Below are 22,090 nucleotides of genomic sequence, written 5' to 3'. Positions count from 1 at the left end.
TTGGAGGGAGGGGAGGACTTCAAGGAAAGGTTGCTTGAGGCTTGGAGGCTCTGGTCATAATGGTGACCACAATTTTATTGAATATCTCCTGTGTACTGTCCAGGTCTTCACATTTATCACCTCATTTAATTCTACCTTAAATCTGACTGGAAAGCATTATGAAGCCCATTTGAGGAAAGAGTGAAGTTCAGAGGTAAAAGTCATCTTTCCAGGGTCCTTTGTCAAATGACAGCTGGCATGGAACCCTCCTAAAGCTGGTTCCTCTATCCTCCTTCTCCTAACACCACTTCAGGGGTAAGCTCTCTTTTCTCCACTCGCCATCAGGGAAGCCCTCAATTTCCCAGAATTCTAGGAAATTTCCCCGAGGTGCGGGTGGTAGTAAGACTGAAGTCTTTTCACTTTCCAAGACCTTTCTTTATTTCCTGAGATGAATAAATAAATGGCAATGGGGGTAGGGATGTGGTGAACACAGAACAAGTGCTGGCAGCATGCAGCTGGCAGGAGGGGGCTATGATGGCCCCACCTCTCAGAGGACCCCCTCATCCTGAACAGGGGCCAAAGCTCACTAGAAGCCACCATTAAGGAAAAACTTGAAATTCACACATTGTGAAGCCTGCCAGTCCCCCCCAGGTGAAGAGCTCATGGCATCCACCTTCAGGGCTACTTTTTACCCTAGGGGCCTGTCTGCCCAGGCATGGGTAGCTGGGTTGCTCTGTAAGGCAGGTAGGGGTGCTTACCCCCCTCTCAAAAATAAACCAAGCTGTCCTGAGTGTCCAGCAGGAGGGCAGCCCAAGCTCTGGGGGCAGTATGGGTGGGAGGAGATTCTATAGGTGGTGGCTGAGATTATCTGCCCTTGATGAAGCCCTCCAGCACACGGTCACTGCGCTCTGACAACCAGTAGCCAGTCATGGCCGCCACAGCCCCAATGAAGATGGCGGTGAACACCAAGTCACCCTTAGCAGCCAGTGTGGCCAGAGCACAGATGATGACACCAAAGAACATCTGCTGCAGCACCACCAGCTCGTCCTCTGTTATCTCTGAGAAGAAGCCCACCGACTCTGCAGAAGAGGGAGAGACGCAGCCTGGCACTCCAACCCCTGTTCCTGGCAGTTCTTGGAGCCTCCCCAGGACTCCCACACACCTGATCATCATGGCCACCAGGCCTGCCCAGCAAGCCAGGCACACATTTACTGCTCAAAACCACTCTGCAAGGGGAAGTTATCATCCCTGTCTCACTAAATTGGAAAGTGAGGCTCAGAGAGATAAAGGGGGTTGGACTTGCCAAGGCTATGTGGTGGGCAAGTTGGGATCAGAGCATTTATTAATTACTTGTATCAGTTTCACTTCAGGGTCAGACTGTCTGGATTGGGATCCCAGCTCTGCAACTTGCTTGCCACATAGCCCTGGGAAAGTAGCTTCATCTCTCTGCATCTTAGTTTTTACATATGTAGAATGAGGATGAGAATAAAACCTCCAGCATCAGGTTGTTTCAGGAGTTAAAAAAGATGAGGAATGCACCTGGAACAGCATCTGACACAGTGACTGTTGGGGAAATGGTCCCTGTCACCATCGTGATTACCCTGCATCTCACCACAGCCCCGGCCTAGAACAGCTCTCAGCAGGCCAGGGCAAACACTGGTCCTGCTGGATAGATGAGGAAATACGTTAGGGAGGCAGACTGATTTGATTCCCTTTGTACCCTGGAAGATATAAGGCTGCTGAGAGCCAACATGGAGATCAGATGTAGAACCCGGTCTCATTGCAGCCTCTGGGGGGCTGGGTGGCAGCATGAGTGGGGCAGGGCCTGGAGTTGCCACTGCTATCTGGGGCAGGGACTTGCTTGCCTTCTCTTTGAATAAGGATTCCCCCATCTCCTGCCCCAGGGCTCACCTGGGATCTGCTCCTTCACACAGATGCCCTCCATCTGCTTGTAGCCCTCAGCACAGATGCAGCGATAACCGCCCTCGGTGTTTTCACACTGCTCATTCTCTCCTGGACACACCTCGGTCTCACACTCATCCACATCTTGTGGGGAGAGAGGGGTCAGAGTTCTGCCAGGGCCCCCCACCCAGCACCCCAACTCCATCTTGCCCACCTCTCAACACTCCCCTCTGCCCTTGCCCAGGCAACATTCCACCCTTCCTTCCCCTGCCTGCCCATATTCCAGCCCCCTCTCCATTCATGCTGGGTGAGGCACTCCCAGGTGGTGCCTGTGTCCCATCAACAGGAGACTTACCAAGACACTTCGAGCCCACCTGCTGGTAGCCAGGGCTACACTTCTTACAGCGGCCTGGCCCTGCCCCCATGCAACCTAGGCAGGCCTTGGCACAGTCTGGAGAGAGGAGAGAGAGATGCGGGTAAGATGTGCTCCTAGGCCCAGGGAAACCATGCTCCAGAAGAGGCCTGGGGGTGCTCTGAAGCCTGAGAAGGGGAAGGTTTGGAGGGACAGGTGGGGCCGCGGCGGCTTCCTCCCCTCCTCACATCCCCTCCTTTGCAGAAGTAGACACTGACCTCGGCACTCATAGGAGCCTTCAGTGTTCACGCAGAACTGATTGGCTCCACAGTTGGCTCGTTCTGTGCCACATTCATCAATGTCTGCAGAGAGGTGAGCAGGGTGAGAATTTCAATCCCTATTTAATAGGCAAGCTGGGGCCAGAGCCATTGGGGAATGGTCTTGCCTGGGATTAAATATGGCAGAGACTGCACACTGTCTACCAACAACACAGAAGCAGACATACAGGTGGACTTCAGGCTGCCCAGCCAGGGAACACATTTTCTAACCTGTCTTGAAGCTAAGTGTGGCCCTGTAATTGAGTTCTAGAGAACAGGATGTAACAGGAGTGATGTGCTCCACTGTTAGCTTGGTCTTAAAACAATGGGTTTGGATTCCTCAATGCACTTTCTTTCCCTTCCTGAGTGCTGGGACATGAGACATGGAGATGCCCAGGACTCAGCCTCAACCACGCAGATAACACGCCAGGGGATGACTGCGCAGTAAGTTACAGGAATGATCTGGGTACTGGAATGACTGTGACTAGCAGAGCTTCCTTGCCAACCTGGACCACTCACTTTGGGACTGAGATATGAGGGAAAAAATAAACCTCTGCCCTCTAGATTCTTTTTTTTTTTTTTCTGAGACGGAGTTTCACTCTTGTCACCCACGCTAGAGTGCAGTGCTGGGATCTCAGCTCACTGCAACCTCTGCCTCCTGGGTTCAAATGATTCTCCTGCTCTCCTGCTTCAGACTCCTGAGTAGCTGGGATTAGAGGTGCCTGCCACCATGCCTGGCTAATTTTTGTATTTTTAGTAGATACAGGGTTTTGCCATGTTGGCCAGGCTGGTCTCGAACTCCTGATCTCAGGTGATCCACCCGCCTTGGCCTCCCAAAGTGCTGTGATTACAGGCGTGAGTGAGCCACTGCGCCTGGCCAACCTCTATATTCTTTAAGCCACTGTCTTTTGTGGATTTTTGTTATAGCAGCTTAGCTTTTTCTCTAGTCTATATGAGTGGCTAGGCTGGGACCAAACCAAGTCTTGAACCCAGGTTTCCTGACCCAAAGTTCAGAGTCCTAATTCTTCTGGCCAACCCTTCCTCAATTTTTAAGTCTTAGCCAAAGTAACACCTCATCCAAAAAGCCTTTCCTGATTCCCCATCACCGCTTCCACTGAACTAGATCAGAGGTATCTCTCACTGTACACAGGGGCTGTACTGCACAGTACCTGTGTACTGGACTGTAACTATCTGGTTACTCTTATGCCTTCCCAGCAAGGCTGAGATCTCTATGAAGGCCTAAGCTAGCCCAGGCCTGTATTCAACAAATGCAGAGAAGAAGGGACCAAGCCCAGGCCCCTGCCCATCTTCCCCAGACCTAGCTAGGGCCCCACTTACCCACACACTTGAGGTGATGCAGGGCCCAGCCCTTCATGCATTGCAAACAGTTTGATTCCTCAGGTCCTGAGCATCGGGCACAAGGGCCAAAACAAGCTGGGCGGAAAGGAGTCAGCATGAGGATCAGCAGCCAGGTGCCCCATCTTCCCTGGCCCAGTGCCACACATTTTGGCTACCTACCCGAACATACCAGATGGCTGGCGTTGCGTTCTGCCTCAAAGTAGCCAAGGCCACACTGGCCACAGGCCTCACCCCCATAGCCTGCTTGGCAGTCACAGTGCCCGCTGCCTCCTCGTGTCCCTTCCCCTTCACACTGCCCGTAGCCACCACAGGGCCTCTCTGTGCCCCCAGGACAGGCTGTGGGAAGACACCAAACCAGGTGAGGTCATCTATACAACCTTGATATGCAAGAGAATATGTTCTGCTCTGCATATCATTAAATATTTTTGGAGAAGAAAATTAATTTTAATCACATATTTTGTCATAAAACTGTGAAACTTACTTAACCAGTTTCCTCTTGTGGAACAATTAGGTTTTATAAACATTTTATTTATTATTTTATTGACAGGGTCTCACTCTGTTTTCCAGGCAATGATGTGATCATGGCTCACTGCAGCCTCAAACTCCTGGGCTCAAGCAATCCTCCACTTCAACCTAGGGGGACTACGGCTGCACCACCATGCTCCACTATTTTTTTTTTAAGAGATAGGGTCTTGCTATGTTACCCAGGGTGGTCTCTCAAACTCCTGGCCTCAAGTAATCCTCCTGCCTCAGCCTCCCAAAGTGCTGGGTTTACAGGCATGAGCCACTGCAGCAAATATTTTCTTTTATAAAGACTGAATTTGCCATCTTTGTAGCTAGTTCTTTATCTGCAGCTTCAGGAAAGACTGTTCTAAAAGAGGCTGGAAGAAGTTCAGCTCTTGCGCCAGAACTGTGTGTGAGGATGGATGGCAACCATGGGGGCTCCAGGGCAGCACCTGCCCCTCCCTAGAAAGGTACCTTAGTCTGATCTGGCATGGGAAATGAACGGGCTGGGGTCTATCATTTCTTTAATACATGATGATAACCACACTGCATCTGACTCAGTCTAGCCCCTGTGCTTTCTCCAAGCCTTTTCCCACTGATTTGCCCATCTCCCCAGCCCTGTGAGGTGGGCAAGAACTGAGGTCCTGAAAAGTTATCTTAGTAGCCTGAGCTAACATAGCCAGCTAGGGACAGGGCCAGCAATGGATCCCTGCCTTCGGCAGTCCCCTCCCATCCCCAAGAGCAACTTAAAAACTCACGGAGGCAGGAGGGCCCGAAGGTGCCTGCGGGGCAGCAGAGCTTCAGGGAATCTGAGCACAGCCACTGGAAGAGGTCTGGGGCCTCCTGCTGCCTGAGACAGGGACAGGGTGGACAGAGGTGGGGAAGAGGTGCTGACATAGTGTCACAAGTGCTGTTTCCAATCCCCCACTCATGAATCTGTGATTCAACCCAGCTTGGACATAAGACCCACAAGGCCATCTGACCAATGCCCTTTCCCAATTTGGCAGAGGGGTAAACTGAGGCTCAAAGTGGAGTGCCCCTGCAAGTCCTTAGCAGATTTGGGTTTAGAAGGAGCAGAACCAGGACATGGCCCTCAACATGCACCCCCCCCTTCTTGGCCAAGCCAAGGCCTTAACATCAGGCCCAATTGTGACCTACTCCCAGGGAAGGCCCCCTTGCCACTCACTTGTGAAACCACCAGTTCTCCACCAGCTCTTCACTCAGCTCCAGCAGGCGATGGCACTCAAAGTCCGACTTGCTGCACACACCCTCCAGCACCTCTACCAGGCGGGTCTCACTGACCGGACAGGGAAGGGCTGGTGGGAAACAAGCTCTACCCCACCCACCACCCTCCTCAGATCTCTCTCCACGCTTCCTCTTGCTATGACAATATCAAAGGAGAGGCCATGAGGTATAATGGAAGGGGTCATGGTTCTGGGAAGCAGACAGACCTGGGTTCAAATCTAGTGGTAGGACCTTGGGCAAGTCACTTAACCTCTCTGAACCTCTTTGTTTTCTCATCTGTAAAATGCGGACAATACTGTCCCTGCAGGTTTGTTTTAAGATACATCAGTTCCTGCATCTGAGTAATGGAATATAATACCCTTGCTGGATTGATATGGTTAAAAATACATCCTATAACAAGTGTTGGCAGGGAGGTGGAGAAATTAGAATCCTCCTACACTGCAGGTGGGGATGCAAAATGGCATCACCACTGTGGAAAAGCAGTTCCTCAATAAGTTAGACATGGACTTGCCATAGGACCCATCAATTCCACTCCTGGATACAGACCCAAAAGAATGGAAAACCGGTGTTCAAACAAAAACTTGTATACAAATGTTCACAGCAGCACTATTCACAATAGCCAAAAGGTAGAAACAATGCAACTGTCCATCAACTGATGCATGGACAAACAAAATGTGGTACAGCCAAATGAGAATATTACCCAGCCATAAAAAGGAATAAGTATTGATACATGCTACAGTATGGGTGAACCTTGAAAACATGCTAAGTGAAACAAGCAAGACACAAAAGGCCATGTATTGTATGATTCTAATGAAATCAGAAAATCCATAATTTCTGCCTAACACAAATTAGTGACTGTCAGGAGCCGGGGGAAAGGGAGAATGGGGAGTGACTACGTAATAGGTATGGGATTTTTTGGGGAGGGAGTAATGAAAATGTTCTAGAACTAGATAGTGGTGATGGGAAATTTTTTTGTATATTTTACCACAATTAAATATATATATATATATTTATCAAATATATATATATTTGATGCCTTATATCCTGTATTTAAAGGGTCTGGCACAGGGCCTGGCATATAGGAAGTGATTTTAAAAACCAAGCAATGCAGGAGCCATTGTAAAGCCAGAAGTGCCACTGGGGTTGTCTTGGCCAATCCCCTCATTCCTGAATAAGGAAACTCAGGCCCATGGAGGGAAGAGAGAAAATAACCACTGTTACTTAATAACAAAACCTTTATTTCTAGTGGACATCCCAGTTAAGCCTTTCCACACTCCTATGAAATAGGCAAATCAGGCATTAATAGCCCCATTTTATAGGTGAAGAAACTATATGGCTCTGAGAGATTAAATGACCTTCCCTAGGTTACAAATTGTAAGAACCAACAACCAGGTCTAACTCTGAGTCTCTGCTGACTCTTCTTCCATTTAACTTTGAAAAGCTGCAGGGCTCAGGACTCAGGGCTCAGGGCTCGCCTTTCTATATCCTTCCCATGGCTTTCTTTACATACTGACTATATACAGACAACTCTCAAATTCCTGTTTCCAATTCCTACTCTTTTCTGAATTCCAGACTTGGATGGAGTCTACTTGGATGTCTAATGGACATTTCAGCCCAATATGATCAAAGAACACCACATCCCACCCCTCCCCTAAACCGTCTCGGTTTCCCCTGCCTTACCATCTTAGAAAACAGCTGCACTATTCACCCAGTTGCCCAGGCCCAAAATCTAGTAAGCATCTTTTATTCTGTTTCTCTATACCCTATAATGAATCCATCACCAGATCCTACTGTTCTTTCTGCAAAATATACCTAGAATGTGACCCCTTCACCATGTCCTCCATGAGATGCCACACTAGCTTGTGTTGCCTTCATGCCTAGACAATGCACTTGCCTCCCAAACTGGTACTTCCTGCTTCCTCTGCCCTTGCCCCCTACAGTCTGTTTGCTACACAGCAGTGTGAGTAATCTTTAAAGGTATAAAGAAGGCTGTATCATTTTTCTGCTCATAACCTTCCAAGAGCTTCCCATTACACTTCGAAAAAGAATCTAAACACCTTTCTGAGCCTTCAAGGCCTGAACCTCAGCCTTCACCTTCTACCACTCTCCCCTTTGCTCACTCCACTCCAGCCAGTTCTTGAACACACAAGCTCAGTCCCATCCTCTGCCCAATTCCCTCCCTGATTGTCACATAGCTCGCTTCTTCACTTCAGGTCTCTCTGTTCAAATGCTACACTTTGAACACCTTGCCTCCCACTGTCTTGCAGTCTGCTGTACTTCACTGTTCTTCATCTGACTTAGTATTAGTCACTTTACTCATTCACTGCTTATCTTCTCTATTAGAATATGAGCTCCAGGAAGATGGGATTTTGCTTGCCTTGTTTACTGCTAGAAGTTCAGTGATATTTGTTGAATGAATAAATGCTCCCCAAGAGTTCCTAGCCCTCCACCAGTAGAGGAGAGATTTGGTGGGGAGGGGTATATACCCCTCCCCACAAAAGCCCCTTACCTGTCTTTGTATTTGGACAACTTCTCTTCCTCCCAGGCAGTGTTTCCACCTCCAAAGTTGTCCCGGATGGTTCTCTCCAGGCCCTGGAAACAGAAAATTAATAATAGCTAAGTACAGTGCCTGGCATACGATAGCACTCACTGTTCTACTGATCAGGAAACTGAGGCACAGAAAGGCAACCTGCCTAGGGCCATACAACTATTAAGAGACCAAAATGAAACTTGAATCCACACAGATTTGCATCCTAGGGTTCCCCACTCTAAATCGCTGTGTTACACTAGCTGGGTCCCCTTCCAATGAGGCTGCCGGTGCACCCACCTTGTTGAAGCTGTCAACCAATCCCCGGCAGGTATGACACGGATGGGGCAGAGGCGGGGGAGAAGACTGGACAGGTGGAGAGGGCTGGAGCCAGATGGGGCCTGGGAAGCTGAGGAAGAGGCTCAGTCCCCAGAACACAGCTGGGACCAGGCCCTTCGAGGGCCGTGAGGCCATCTTTACCCAGGCTGGGGACCTGCAGATAGAGGGCGTGGAGAGGCTTCACTGAAGGAGTTAGGCCCCACGTGAGAAAGAATAGGATTTGTTCTGAGGTGCTGCGGCGCTGGGAGCCCAGATCTGCGTTATTAAAACCAAAAGAGGCCAAATTGGGTACTGCCGGGGCTGTGGGGATGGGCGGGGAAAGGTGCATAATAGGCCATTCCAGAAGGGAGATAAGTTATTCCCATTAGCATGGGGTGGGAAGAGGAAAGTGGCCTTGCTCCTTGGCAAGGGGGCAGAAGTCAGCCTCTTGTTTGAGGGTCTAATAAAGGCCACTAGGGGCCGGATCTGCAGAATTAGGGAGAAGAGATCAGATTCCAAGTAATGAAGCAGAGGAAGCCAGAGGGGTTGTCTTGGGGGAGGTGTCCGGAACCCCGGAGCTTGGTGGGAGGAGCCCGGATCCGGTTAGGAAGGGAAGGGGTCAGGTTCAGGGCCTCGCAGACTGGCAGAGGCACGGCCCATGAGCCGGCAGGGAAAGATCCAGACCCTCGTAGGCCACAGAGGATGAAGCGTTCGCCTCAGCCGGCGGGTGCCGTAGGCCGTTTACTCACTGCGTCGCTGCCACAGCCTGCGTAAAACGTACAACCCCCACCCGCGCCGCAGTCCAAGGGGCGGAGCTCGCAGCCCAGCCAATGGTGGCGGGCCATGTGCCATTGCGTCACCACACGCCAGCCAACCAGAAGCAGCACCGAGCTGCACCTGTCCGGGCTTTAAAGGGCCGCGGGGCTAGGGAACGCCGTTTGCCACGCCCGCCGCGGAGACACGTGTGGGCCACATGGGTAGAAAAACTGCGTCTAACTTTATTCAAGTCCCGTTCCCCTTCCCAGGTCCCACCCCGCGTCCCGGCCCGGGGTCCCCGGAGGATGGAAGTAGCTCTCCAGGGCTGGCTGAAGGGCCCGGGACACTTGTTCCGCCCTCTCTCGGAGCCTCCAGGGACGCGGGGCGCTGGGCCGCTGCAGGACCCCCAGGAAGTCCGGTAGCTGGGAGGGCAGTGAAAAGACGGGCACGGTGCGGAAAAGGGCAGGCACAGCGTCCGGGCGGAGTAGCCTGTCGAAGCAGGCCGCCACGTAGCGGCCAGACGCCCGGCCTTGCAAAAAGTCAGGAAGCACGCAGCTGAGCGAGGCGCGGAAGGCGTCGTGCGGGCCTTGCGCCCCGGGCGCAGACACTCCATCCTGTAGCCACTGGGGCGCAGACACTCCATCCTGTAGCCACTCGCTGCACAGCGACACCGCCCCGGGCGAGAAGAGCAGGACCACCATGCCGCCCTCCTGCAGGGTCTGGCGCCGCTGCGCATGGAACCAGGCCACGGGCCCCTGCGCGCTGAGTTCACGACGGCTCCACAGGTCTACGGCCACACGCAGCGGCAGCTGGCACAGCGCCGACGCCAGGGCGCCCACAAGGTGCTCGAAGCTTGAGTCATCTGCTGAGTAGAGGAGCAGGGCCGCGCGGCCTCTGGGGGTGGCTTCGGAAGAAAAGAGACGGGGAGGGAAGAGGTGAGCTGGTATAGGTCTGGCCCCCCCGGGGGCGGCCCCCCGCCCAGCGCTTGCGCCCACTCACCCCCCTTGCGGACGTCCTGTTTCAAGAGCCTCAGCCACCCTGTTAAGGGAGAGGGGTGGAGGCAGCTGGTGAGCTCGCCTGCCGCCTTCCCTCGTAGAACTCCCAGAGCCACTCTGGTCCTGCCCCTAGGGAATATGGGGAGCCGGGAAGCGCTCACCTTTCGCATGGTCCTTTCTGAGTAGGAGGAAGAGGGAAAGGGCAGCGGCAAAGAGTAGGCAGGCCAGCCACACGAGGGCCCAGCGCTTGTGGGTGTCTGGGAGACCCAGGGAAGAAGAATTAGAAACTTACACTCGCCCTCCACAGAGAAGAAAAACTGAGACTTAAGAGAAATGAATTGACGGCGGGGTGTGGTGGCTCACACCTGTAATCCCATCACTTTGGGAGGCCAAGGCGGGAGGATCACAAGGTCAGCAGTTCGAGACCAGCCTGGCCAAAATGGTGAAACCCTATCTCTACTAAAGATACAAAAAATGAGCTGGGCATGGTGGTGCACCCCTGTAATCCCATCTACTCCGGGGGCTGAGGCGGAAGAATTACTTGAACCCAGGAGGCGGAGGTTGCAGTGAGCCGAGATTGTGCCATTGCACTCCAACCTGGGCTACAGAGCGAGACTCCCACTCAAAAAGAAAAAAAAAGAAAGAAAAGAAAAAGAAATGAATTGATTTGTGCAAAATCCACAGCACAGTGTCAGAGCCAGTGGATGAATATAGCTCCATTTGTTTAGGGGTCTTTGAGTAAGTAACGTCACCCTCTGCCTCAGTTTCCTCCTCTGTAAAGTTGTACCTACATCACAGGATTGGTGTGAAGACTAAATATGTTAATACATATAAAGCACTTAACACAATGCTGAGCATCTTAAGTGCTAAAATGTCAGCTCATATTATTCTCTCCTAAGCTAGGGTTGCTGGGTCCTTGATCTTGCTGTCCTGAGTGTCTGCAACAGCCTCCTGCCTGGTGTCCCAGCCCTGTCTTTTTTAGCCTCCAGTTGATTCACTACATGGCAGCCTCAGAAATCTTTTAAAAATATAAATTTGATCATAGCTCCTGGTGCTCTTAATGTAAGATCCAAATTCCCTACATGGCGCCTGCATCCTTATCTCATGACAGAAACCTGCCACATTGTCCAAGACCCTCTAGCCACATTGGCCACCTTGAAGTTCCTCAAAAAAGTACCCCACAGTTGAGGCGGAGATTGCAGTGAGCCAAGATTGTGCCATTGCACTCCAGTCAGGCTACAGAGGGAGACTCTGTCACAAAAAAAGTACCCCACAGTCTTCACAAAAATGCATCTTTACCCCCTTCCCCTAGCTCAGTTTCAGAGTTCTGCTGGAACCTTCCTCCTGAGCCCCTCACCCCTCCCAGGTCAGGTCTGCATTGTATGCATTTACAGCACTGAACACTTGGTCATGCTTCAGTAGCTCACACTTTAAATGTAAGTGACTGGCTCATGTCTTGCTAGTCTGCTAAGGGTTGTGGGCAGAGATTTTATTTATTTTTTGGTGCTCCTGGGATCCCTGCAAGCTCTCATATTTTTTGAGTGAATGAAGGAATGACCCTCTGGTTTATCTGATCTCAGGGAAGGACAAGGTCATTGCATGTGCTGCACCCAGGAGTGGTCCCTGTCAAGATCCCTGCTCCTGGTACAGAAAGGAAAGGCAGTTCTTACAATACTCACATTTGTCCATGGGGCAGGCCCATAGTGCTCCCAGGTCATCATTCCACAGCTGTAAGATACAAACAGAACCAAATCCAGGGCACCAGTTGGGTGTTCAGCATTCACCAAGCTCTGGTGGCCTGATCTCCAAATTCCCATAATCAACTATGCATATCTCCCGGCTAAGGTTCCTGCAGCTGCTCTGCCTTTGCTTATGCTGTGCCCACTGCCTAGGCTATGACTTCTTCCATGCCAAACCTGGCTAATAGGAAGAAATTCTTCCCAGAGCTCTCCCTGGAATCCAAAACTTAGCATTCATAGGTATGGTTATCTGTTTACGGGTATCTAGCTAACAATGTGCTCCTTGGAGATAGGAACTATGCTTCTACTCTTAACTCTCCCAGGGCTGAACATAAAATAAACCTAAATAGATAGTAGATGAATGCTAGTTTTAGGCCTGAGGCCCTTAGGCATTGAGGTGGGGCCCTTCTGCTACCTGCTCACCTGCAGACACTGGCCTGACTGCAGGTCTTGTAGTAAGTACTCTCCAAGGCGAGCTGCCATCTGCCAAGCCAAAGGATGGGGGCACTGTTACCTGGAGGCAGCACCCTTAGGGCAGCACCTACCAGGCTACAGCTGGGTAGAATGGGGTAGAGGGGACTGGGAGACTTTGATGATGCCACTGAATAGGGCCCAGGTCTGAGTCACCCCCATGTTTCCAGAGACCAGCACAGGGTGGATGGAGTAAAAATTTGAGGCCAGGTGTGAGATATATCTGTAGAGATCTGTGGAGGAGAGTCACTCAGTCCTTACCGTGGAGGCTTTGCTGGGCAGTGAAGTACAGCCACTGGGTTCCAAGGCACAGAGGGATCTGTTGTCCTGGGGGCCTCTTGTCTCCAACAGTAGCACATCATCATTGAGAGGCCCCAGGGAGTCTGGAAGGGGTGAGAGGCCACTCTGACCAAGACCCAACCTTGCTGGGATTGGCCACTTGCCCACCTCCTATGCCCTGACCACCCCTAGGAGGTGGCCCTGCCTCAGCCACCCCCAGGCCCCACTCACCAGCCCACAAGCACTCTTGCAGCTGCAGCTTCTCCCAGCTGTTCACCTGCTGGGAAGAGACCATGGTTAGGGCCACTAAGGAAAGCAAAAGCCAAGGCCAGAAAGACCAGAACAGTGCAGGCAACAGGAGGCCTGTTGGGTTGGGAATCTACATTTGACCTGACCTTAGGCAGATATGGGTTCAAGGCTGGGTGATTAGAGTCACTTCATCTTTCTCTGTGCTAAAGGGTCTCTGACCCTAAAGCTCTTTTCATGTCTTATAAAGCATAGTTCCTCTTTCATCTAACCTTCTCAAAGAGATTTCCTTCTCACCTGACCACTGTGCTAAAAATTACACCCCAATCCTCTATCCCTTTCCCATAGTATTTGTATGCAATTTAAAAATATTATATAATTTATTTACAATGTCTACTGGCTGCCTTTCTCCATTACAAGATAAGTTCTCCGACAGTAGGGACATGAGGATCTATCACAAGTGCCTAAAACAGTTACTCATGCTGCTCAAAACATCTTGAAGAGTCAATATTCTTATAATCATCATTTGAAACTGTAGAGCAACCCATCCTACATAAATGGAAATAGCATACTGATAGCAATAATAAAAGTGGCTACATTTATTGGGCATTTAGTCTATACCAATTCCTAAGGGGAAGCACTTCTCTTATTTCATCATCACAACCACCCCATGAGGTAGTTACTGTATTATCTGCATTAAACAGATGAGGAGACTGAAGTTTAGAGAGGTGAAGTGACTTGCCCAGGGTCCCACACATTGCTAAAGTAAACAGTGGAACTCCCAAAGAGGAAGCTGGCAACCACTATGCTTTAACAGCCCAAGAACAAAGACACCTTTGGCTGGGGGTCTGCCCAGGTCCAGCCCCCAGCCTAACGCTGTGCACCCCTTTCTGACCTGAACACAGAGGTTAGGGTGGCCTTCTAGCAATGGGAACTCGAGAGCCTTCTGTGGAAAGAGGAATGGGTGAGATCACAAAAGGGGGATCCCAGTTCCCCACTCTCCCCTCACCACGGGAGCCACCGTCTGCTTTGCTTACGTTCACAGTGATATTCTCCCAGGAAAGCGGCGGGACCAATGGCTGGCAGGGGTCCCCACCCGGAGCCTGCCAACACAGTGCCGCTTCAGCAGGCAGTGGGCACAGTGCCTCCAGTCGCCAGCTCTGCAGGGTCAGCAGTCGCAGCCGGGCGGTACGCCAGAGGTTCCGGTGTGCACGTGGGTCTGCAAGGAAAGGGCAAAGTCACTGCGCACCAGGCACCCATGGATCACACAGCTCCAAGCCCAGCCCGAGGCCAGTCAGCTCACCCTCCCTGAAGGGGCAGATGTTCGTCCTAAAGGAGTCAGGTTCCAGAGGCCACACCTGGAAAGGAAACGGGGGTCTGCTCAGGTCAGTTCCACCTAGCCACCTCTCCATGGGCATGTGCCCGGCCCTCTGCTAGACACTGGGGACATAGTCATTCAGCAGATATTTTGCAAGCACTTGCCAGGTCTTCTTGCCTTTTACAAAACCTGGAGATGCTCACATCCTTTCTTTCAGCAAACATAATGGCAGACACTGGCAATGTCTTAATTCAACAAACTTTTAATGAATGACTACCATGTGTCTTACCAGTATGACAGGCACAAGGGACCTTGGATAATTAATTTTTTTTTTTTGAGAGGGAGTCTTGCTCTGTTGCCCAGGCTGGAGTGCAGTGGCCTGATCTCAGCTCACCACAACCTCTACCTCCTAAGTTCAAGCGATTCTCCTGCCTCAGCCTCCCAAGTAGCTGGGACTACAGGCCCGAGCCACCATGCTGGGCTGATTTTCATATTTTTAGTAGAAACAGCGTTTCACTATCTTGGCCAGGCTGGTCTCGAACTCCTGATCTCGTGATCTGCCCCCCTTGGCCTCCCAAAGTGCTGGGATTACAGGCATGAGCCACTGTGCCCAGTGGATAATTAATATGAATTCATTCCACAAGCACTTTGTGAGCACCTACTATGTGCCAGGGAATGTGCTAGATTCTAAGGACACATTCATTTATTCTTTCAATAGACGTTTTAATAGATGTTTTTATTATGTGCATAGCTCTGTGCTAAGCACTAGAGATAATATATTAATTTATTCGTCAAACCTTTAATTAAAAACACCTGCTGTGTGGCAGGCATTGTGTTTGGCAATGAGGACACTTAAATCACAGCAAACATCTCATGAGCATCTGCTGTGTCCTATGGCTGTGCTAGGCAGTAAGATTCATTCATTCACCATTCAACAGTGAGGACCCTCATACTGTTACCTTGTTTAAAAACAAAGCAAAACAAAACGATGAGTAGGCAGTATATGCCAGGCACTGTGCAAGGCTCTTGCAAAGTTATTACATTTGAATTAGATATGCTTTGCTTGCCTTCAAGGAAATCACAAACTCACACTTGTAGTAAGGATAAAATATGTATATAAATTAGTAAATCACTCATTTCATAATATTTATTGAGCATCTGTTGTGTACAAGAAGATGCCAAATAAGAAAGGAAGTGATTGAGCTTGGTGTGGTGGCCTGTCTCCACAAAACATTAAAACATGAAAACAGGGCTGGGCACAGTAGCTCATTCCTGTAATCCCAGCACTTGGGAGGCCAAGGTGGGAGGATCTGTTCTGTTTATAGCACATGCTGTGTCCCACAGGGGAACACAAAGACAGAAGTGGAGGAGTAGAGAAAAGCTTCAAGGAGAAGATGACATTTGAATGGGGCCTGAAGTTTAAATAGGAGTTCTGTGGAAGATCAGGGAGAGGATTCTGGGAATGTAACAGACAGAAGGCATAGGACAGCAAGGGTCAAGGGAGAACCAGCCACCCCAGGGAGCCACAGACTCCACCTCAATGAAAGGTTTGAAGAATGGTGAGACCAGGAAGGCAGGGGTCACCCCCATCATCATCTTCCCATTCCTCTTCTGTCACCCAGCTGGACTCTGCTCCTACCTGAATACAGAGGCAGGGAACCAGGTCTGTGTGGTTCAAGGTAATGATCTGTGGTCCAGTCTGTGGAACAGGCAAAAGGAAGGAGGTTGGAGAAAATAAGGAGGAAGAGGAGGAGGCCAAGGTCAAGGAAACCAGGAAGGCAGAAGTTCCCCGACCAGTGTTCCCTTGCTTGGTATAAGTCCTCTTCAAGGGTCCTCTTTGATAAAGCACTAAGTCCTTTTCATGGGCATCACCCTATAGTGGGAATGGACTTGGGAAGGGAGCGGCCTCACCAGGTTTTTTTGCCACCAGGGTTTTGGGGGACCCTGGACCTGCTTCCAGTATAGGAAGAGGCTGAAGTGCTGCTCCTCGGAGACATTCAGGACGAGGCGCGCATTGTCACCATCTGCAGACACGTCGAGCCAGGGCAGGGCTGGTGGAAGAGGCAAATACAGCACAGCTTAGACTTCCTCACCTCTTCTGCAGACCTGACTGATCCTTTGGAGTTTCCTTCAAACTCTTTAGACTGGAAGGCTCTTGGAGGGCAGAGCCTGTGTCCTCATCTCAAACCAGACTTTGTCTCTAGTAACTGCCCAGAGCCAAGCCAGAGGAGGCTCCAGTATGTGGTCTGAGGACAGCTCGTCTCCCTGCTTCTCCCTCTGCAGCCAGAAAGATCTTGTAACCTCTTTAAAACAAGTCCTTTTCCTCTGGTCAGAACTGTGACCTCTGACCTCAGCTTTCGCCACTTGTGTCCTTTTTTTTGAGAGGTGTCTGGCTCTGTTGCCTAGGCTGGAGTGCAATGACATGATCTCAGCTCACTGCAACCTCTACCTCCTGGGTTCAAGCAATTCTCTTGCCTCAGCCACCTGAGTAGCTGGGATGACAGGTGTGCCCAGCTAACTTTTCTATTTTTAGTAGAGATGGGGTTTTGTCATGTTGGCCAGGCTGGTCTTGAACTCTGGACCTCAAGCGATCCTCCTACCTCAGTCTCCCAAAGTGCTGGGATTGCAGGCGTGAGCCACCACGCACAGCATATGGCACTTGTGTCCTTAACTCTGCTGCAGAGTTATTAAGGACTTCCTTACTATTTCTTAAATACCCCTGACACACTTCCACCCAGGCCCTTTGCACTGGCTATTCTCTCTGCATGGAATCCTCTTCCCTCAGATACATGGCTCCTCCCTCACCTCTTTAAGGTCTCTGCTCACCAGAGTGAGGCCATCCTTGACTTCTGCAACTCCCAACCTACCTCTCCCCCTTCTGCAAACTTTCTCTTTATCTCTAATCACAGTCTAACTTACTGCATTATTCACATCTCTATGTGTTTGTCATGTCCTTGCTCACCCCCACCCTCACCCTGACACCCAGCTCCATGAGGGTGGGATTTTTGTTATCTTGATTTATTGATTTCTTAATATTTCCAGTGTCGAGGGATTTGCCTGATACACAGAAATTACACAATAAATATCTGTTGAATAAATGAATCAATGTCTACTGAATGAAGGAAGAAATGAAATGCATGATATATATCTGTATTTTCAAAACTCTGGTGTTGAGTGTCTCTAATTGAGTTGCTAAGAATGCAGACTAAGTTTAATTTTAAAAAGCCAAAAAGAAAATGAAGTGGAAAAAATTTAATAGTTCAGAAAACATCACAGTATTTATATATTGATCTGGGTGCTAGTTATGCAAATATATAAATATATAAAAATGAATTGAACTGGACATGAAAATTAGTACATTTTACATACTTTAATGTATGTATGTTATGTTATACACAATAAAAAAGAAAATACAAAACCCAAACAAAATCCAAATGGCACATGGGCAAAAAGTCAGACCCTTGACTTTCTTAGCTTTTATTTCAAGTTTTTGTTTGTTTTTGTTTTTGTTTTTGTGACAGAGTTTTGCTCTGTCACCCAGGCTGGAGTGCAGTGTTGCAATCTCAGCTCATTGCAGCCTCTATCTCCCAGGCTCAAGCAGTTCTCCTGCCTCAGCCTCCAGAGTAGCTGAGACCACAGATGCACACTACCACTGCCCAATTAATTTTTGTATTTTTGGTAGAGATGGGATTTTGCCATGTTGCCCAGGCTGGTCTTGAACTTTTGAGCTCAACGATCCTCCCACCTCAGCCTCCCAAAGTGTTGGGATTACAGATATAAGCCACTGAGCCTGACCCAAGATTCATCTATTTCCAGGGCTTAGCACAGAGTAGCAGCTACTGCAATTAATGTGTTATGAATGAATGAATGTGTTCTATGAGCTTCTGAGTTGTGGCAGCCCATATCTGAAATGGACTCCAAGGTTCTCTCACACTCCAGACCCTGCCCCTCCCTCCTCCCAGCCCACTTGCCCTATCCCCTACCCCAGCAGCTCCGGATGCTGTTCCGGACTTCGAGCCCCCTGCAGTCTGGGGAGAGATCACAGAAGAGCCTCCGGTGGGGCTGGGGGCCAAAGAAAGATGAAGGGCAATCTGGCTTCCAGAGGGGAATTAGGAAGGGCTCCCCATCCCCTAGATACCACCCACATCTATCCGATGCTCAGAACACCTTCCCTAGGGGCTGGAAAGCCATATCACCCAGGGAGAGAAAGCCCGAGGGACTGACTCTGGGAAGGATATCAGTTCAGACCCCTGCCTGAGTGTTGATGGAGCTAGAAGAGGGTGAAAGCAGGAGGGGAGTGGCCAGAGAGGACAGAGGGTAGGGGGCCAGGACTCGGGGTCCACTTACCAGGCAGCTGCTGTGTGAGGTTGAGTTTCTTCTCGTACCTGGGTTGAGTATAGGACCAGATTTGCACCTCACTCCCTAGGGCAGCCTCGAAGCAGTCATATACTACAGAGCCCTGTGAGGAGACAGTAGGGAAAGCTGGCGGTGCAGGGCTCAGAATCCAGGCCAAAGGCTGTGGGATCATCTTCAGGGACCACTCTGCTCACTGCCCTTCTCTCCCAACCAATGACTGTATTTATACCATATAGGCTGGAATCTGCCATTCACCGTTCCTTTAAGGAGCCTCAGTTCGAAAGCACATGTCCTCAGTGGTCACCAGGGTGGGAAAAGGTCCTAGCCATTTAAATCCCTGCCCCAACCCTGTTGTGCTAATCACCTGGCCAAAGCCAAGGAGATGAGACACCCCAATGCAGCATGGGACACCCCTCCCCACAGAAGTGGTTCTCACCCTCGACCGAGTGCCTCAGTGTTCCTCACAACTGCTTGTGACATGGGCCAAGCAGATGTTCTCCCAGTCTACAATTATCTAGATAAAAAGATATCAGCTGGGAGCTGGAGGTTGGAGGGGAAGCCAGAGGGTTAGAGTGATTTGACCAGGTTGGAAATAGATCTTCCAAGCATATGTGTCCTCCTGAGGCAGGGAGAAGCCCCAACACCCTACATCATGATACTTACACCATGGTATGTACACCATGGTATGTATGGCAGGACTCTTCTTTTGGTCCAAGAGTACAAAGAAGTGCATCCAGCCCACAGATCTCCTCTCTCCAAACCTCACTTTCTCTATCTGGGAAATGAGGATCATAATAATGCCTAGTTCATCAGGTAGTTTTAAGGATTACAAAGGAATTACATTTACTGAAACCCTTCAGTGCCAGGCATTACAGACGGTGTTTTACAGGCCTCAACTTATTTAATTCTCACAACATCCATGTGAGGTGGGACTATTTTTTTAATGTGGCCCCCAAAAAATTTAAGAGATATTTCACAAGGAAGTTACACTAACAGCCAATAAGCATGTGAAAAAAGTGCTCAACTTCATCAGTCATTGGGAGGTACAAATTAAAACCACAATGATAAACCAGCACATATGCAGTAAAATTATTACTATTATAACACCTATGCTTGTTTTGGCTCCACATATACTACAATTGGAACAATACAGAAAAGATTAGCACAGCCCCTGCCCGAGGATGACATGCAAATTCATGAAGGGTCCCATATATATATAATTCAAATATATTTAATTTAAAAACAAAATAAAATTGCATCACTGAGTGTTGGCAAAGATGGAAAGCAACTGGAACTCCCATCCACTGCTGGGAGAGGTTGAAATAGTAGCAGTACCCTGGAAAACTGCTTGGTGTTTTCTCACAGTCAAGCATACGAAGTAGGACTATTCTTATACCCATCTTAAAGACATAAAAATTGAGGCATATCAGGCTGAAGGGGCTTGCCCACAGCACTGATCAGAATAAAAAGAATAGTCCTACCTCACATGGCTGTTTTGAGAATTAAATAAGTTGATACCTGTAAAATACTGGCTGTAATTTATTGAACTGAGAGGGTTCAATACATTTAATTCTTTCGTAATACTCAAAGAGATAATGCATGTGAAAGTGTTTTATAGATTTTAGGTTTAGAAGGTGGTTATTATTTTGCATACCACAGACTGACCAAACTGCATAAGGGCAGCAGGCACTTGCACCTCCAGCAGGACGCAGCGGGCAGTAGGGTAGGCCTGGAAGGAGAGCACGACTTGGGCCTGCAGAGAAGCTGTGGGCAACAGGGCAGGGATCGGTCAGGCCTAGGAGCGGCAGGCCAGGCCTTGGCATGGGGCAGTTGGGCCAGCCAAGTTCTCCTCACCATTCCTAGGCTTCTCAAGCCCTGGGTCAGCTGCTCCTCCAAACTTTTTCTCATCTTCAGGCTCTTCCCAGTGCCCTAGAAGGACGCAAGAGCAAAGCTCCAGGTGAGGGCCCCTGCTCTGTACTGGTCTTGGCACTGGCTTCCTTCTGGAAAGCCCAGTGCTGGGAAGCAGGAGCTGGGGAGACCACGTTGGCTTGGGGGTCCTTCTCCCAGTGTCCTCCAGGAGAACACTGAGGATGCCCAGCACTGCCTGAGAGATCCCCTGGCCCTCATGCCCACCCCAGACATGCTCACATGTACACACACACTGTCACAGGATGACTTGCTTACCATGCACAGCCAAGTGGACAGCCACACGCACACAGAGGTCACAGTTGGTCTCCTTGCGGCACCTCAGCACCAGCTCTGTCTGCAGGTGTGTAGGCACCAGCACGGGGCCCAGAGCAGGCATGACGTCCCCAGGCAGGCAGAGTATGTCATCGTCTGTATGTGGAGGGGTAGATGGGAGCTGAAGCTGTTCTGAGCCCAGAATTTGGTGGCACCTAACATACCCAGAGAGCCAAGGGACTTGGCTCTCCTGGGCTGAGGTGAGCCTGGAACACCTCAGCTGAAGCTGTTCTGAGCCCAGAACTTGGTGGCACCTGACATACCCAGGAGAGCCAAGTTCCTTGGCTGTTGCCATGGGCCTGAGACAGCTCTGCTTCCTTCAGCCAGCCTTGGAAATTGTTTTTAAAAGTAGGGATACTCACCCCAGAGGTGGCAGGAGAGGCCCTGGGAAGGAGGGAAAGGAGAGTCAGAGTTTGTGCCCCCACATGTAGGCACTGTTCTCTGCCTGACACCTCCACTTATCTTTTTCTGGAATTCTGTTTTCCCAGACCCTCCCAGAAGAAGAAAGACCCAGCTCTTGCCCCTTCCCCATTCTTCTCTTCTCCCATCAGCACCAGACAGACCAGACAGGGCAGTTCTGGCAGTGGCACCAGTGACAGGAGCCAGGCTAGGGCTTTGCTGAGCCAAAAACTGAACTCTGGGCCTTCCCCCTTCTCCCCAGGGTTCCAGACTCACCGGTGAGCAGTGAGTAGCGTCCTGAGGCCCCACACGCCTCTCCAGAGGAAGGACCATGGGGCTTCGGCCCAGTGCCAAGGACAGCAAAAGCCAGGGTACAGGCATCTTCCAGGTTCCAGGCGGCAGACAGGCCTGAGGTCCTGTGCTGCCCCCCCAAGGGGGGCAGACACCTGACCCCTGACCTCAGTCAGCCCGTGTCTGTGTGTGGCAGGGGCTGGAATCCTTCCCCAGCCTCCAGAGGAGGCAGTGGGGGCCGATCTGGAGAGTTTGTGCACTCCCTCTCCTGGGAGTCCAGACTCTCGTCCTACTTCCAGCCTGGAGTGCTTTCGTTTTGGTTCCCGGCAGGCAACCGGCTGTTCCCGCCCCTCTGTCCCTCCCACCAACACCAGGCTTGGGAGCCAGCAACCTTGGACTAGTGTGGTGCCCGTACCTCCTCCTTTTTTGGCTCTCCTCCCTCTCTGCTGACACCTGGCTGGGAGGGGCCCCTGAAGAAGGCAGTGAATGCATCATG

At 50.4% G+C, this 22,090-nt stretch overlaps 2 protein-coding genes and 1 non-coding gene across 4 annotated transcripts; 1 reads left to right on the top strand and 2 right to left on the bottom strand.

The window, feature by feature from the left end:
• Window positions 1–41: 41 nt before the first annotated feature.
• On the bottom strand, window positions 42–9,291 carry CRELD1 (CRELD disulfide isomerase 1). Of its 2 annotated transcripts, none has more exons than XM_003734888.6 (11): window positions 9,188–9,291; window positions 8,486–8,678; window positions 8,168–8,250; window positions 5,600–5,710; window positions 5,172–5,263; window positions 4,069–4,245; window positions 3,889–3,984; window positions 2,512–2,595; window positions 2,237–2,332; window positions 1,891–2,025; window positions 42–1,058 (listed from the first exon to the last, which is right to left on the bottom strand). In XM_003734888.6, the coding sequence occupies exons 2-11, from the start codon at window positions 8,657–8,659 to the stop codon at window positions 844–846; spliced, it is 1,263 nt and encodes a 420-aa protein (XP_003734936.1). In that variant the 5' UTR covers window positions 8,660–8,678; window positions 9,188–9,291; the 3' UTR covers window positions 42–843. The 2 variants fall into 2 exon arrangements, with proteins under 2 accessions (XP_003734936.1, XP_008980381.1); XM_008982133.5 differs by having other exon boundaries at window positions 9,253–9,291.
• Window positions 9,292–9,477: 186 nt separating this feature from the next.
• On the bottom strand, window positions 9,478–21,912 carry IL17RC (interleukin 17 receptor C). Its single transcript, XM_078351629.1, is given in 20 exon segments — window positions 9,478–9,549; window positions 9,552–10,163; window positions 10,259–10,297; window positions 10,416–10,511; window positions 11,934–11,982; window positions 12,417–12,476; window positions 12,726–12,847; window positions 12,975–13,020; window positions 13,885–13,935; window positions 14,027–14,208; window positions 14,293–14,347; window positions 15,947–16,006; window positions 16,219–16,358; window positions 18,291–18,335; window positions 18,655–18,766; window positions 20,318–20,427; window positions 20,518–20,592; window positions 20,848–21,000; window positions 21,267–21,288; window positions 21,580–21,912. Coding segments are annotated over 20 exon segments (2,178 nt in total). The 5' UTR covers window positions 21,685–21,912; the 3' UTR covers window positions 9,478–9,505.
• On the top strand, window positions 19,777–19,879 carry LOC118148131 (U6 spliceosomal RNA). Its single transcript, XR_004734922.1, has one exon. It is a non-coding gene; the product is annotated as a U6 spliceosomal RNA (small nuclear RNA).
• Window positions 21,913–22,090: the final 178 nt, after the last annotated feature.

Source organism: Callithrix jacchus, chromosome 15, assembly GCF_049354715.1.
Source record: "Callithrix jacchus isolate 240 chromosome 15, calJac240_pri, whole genome shotgun sequence".
Taxonomy (NCBI): Eukaryota; Metazoa; Chordata; class Mammalia; order Primates; family Cebidae; genus Callithrix; species Callithrix jacchus.
This window is presented reverse-complemented; position numbering and strand designations above follow the sequence as displayed.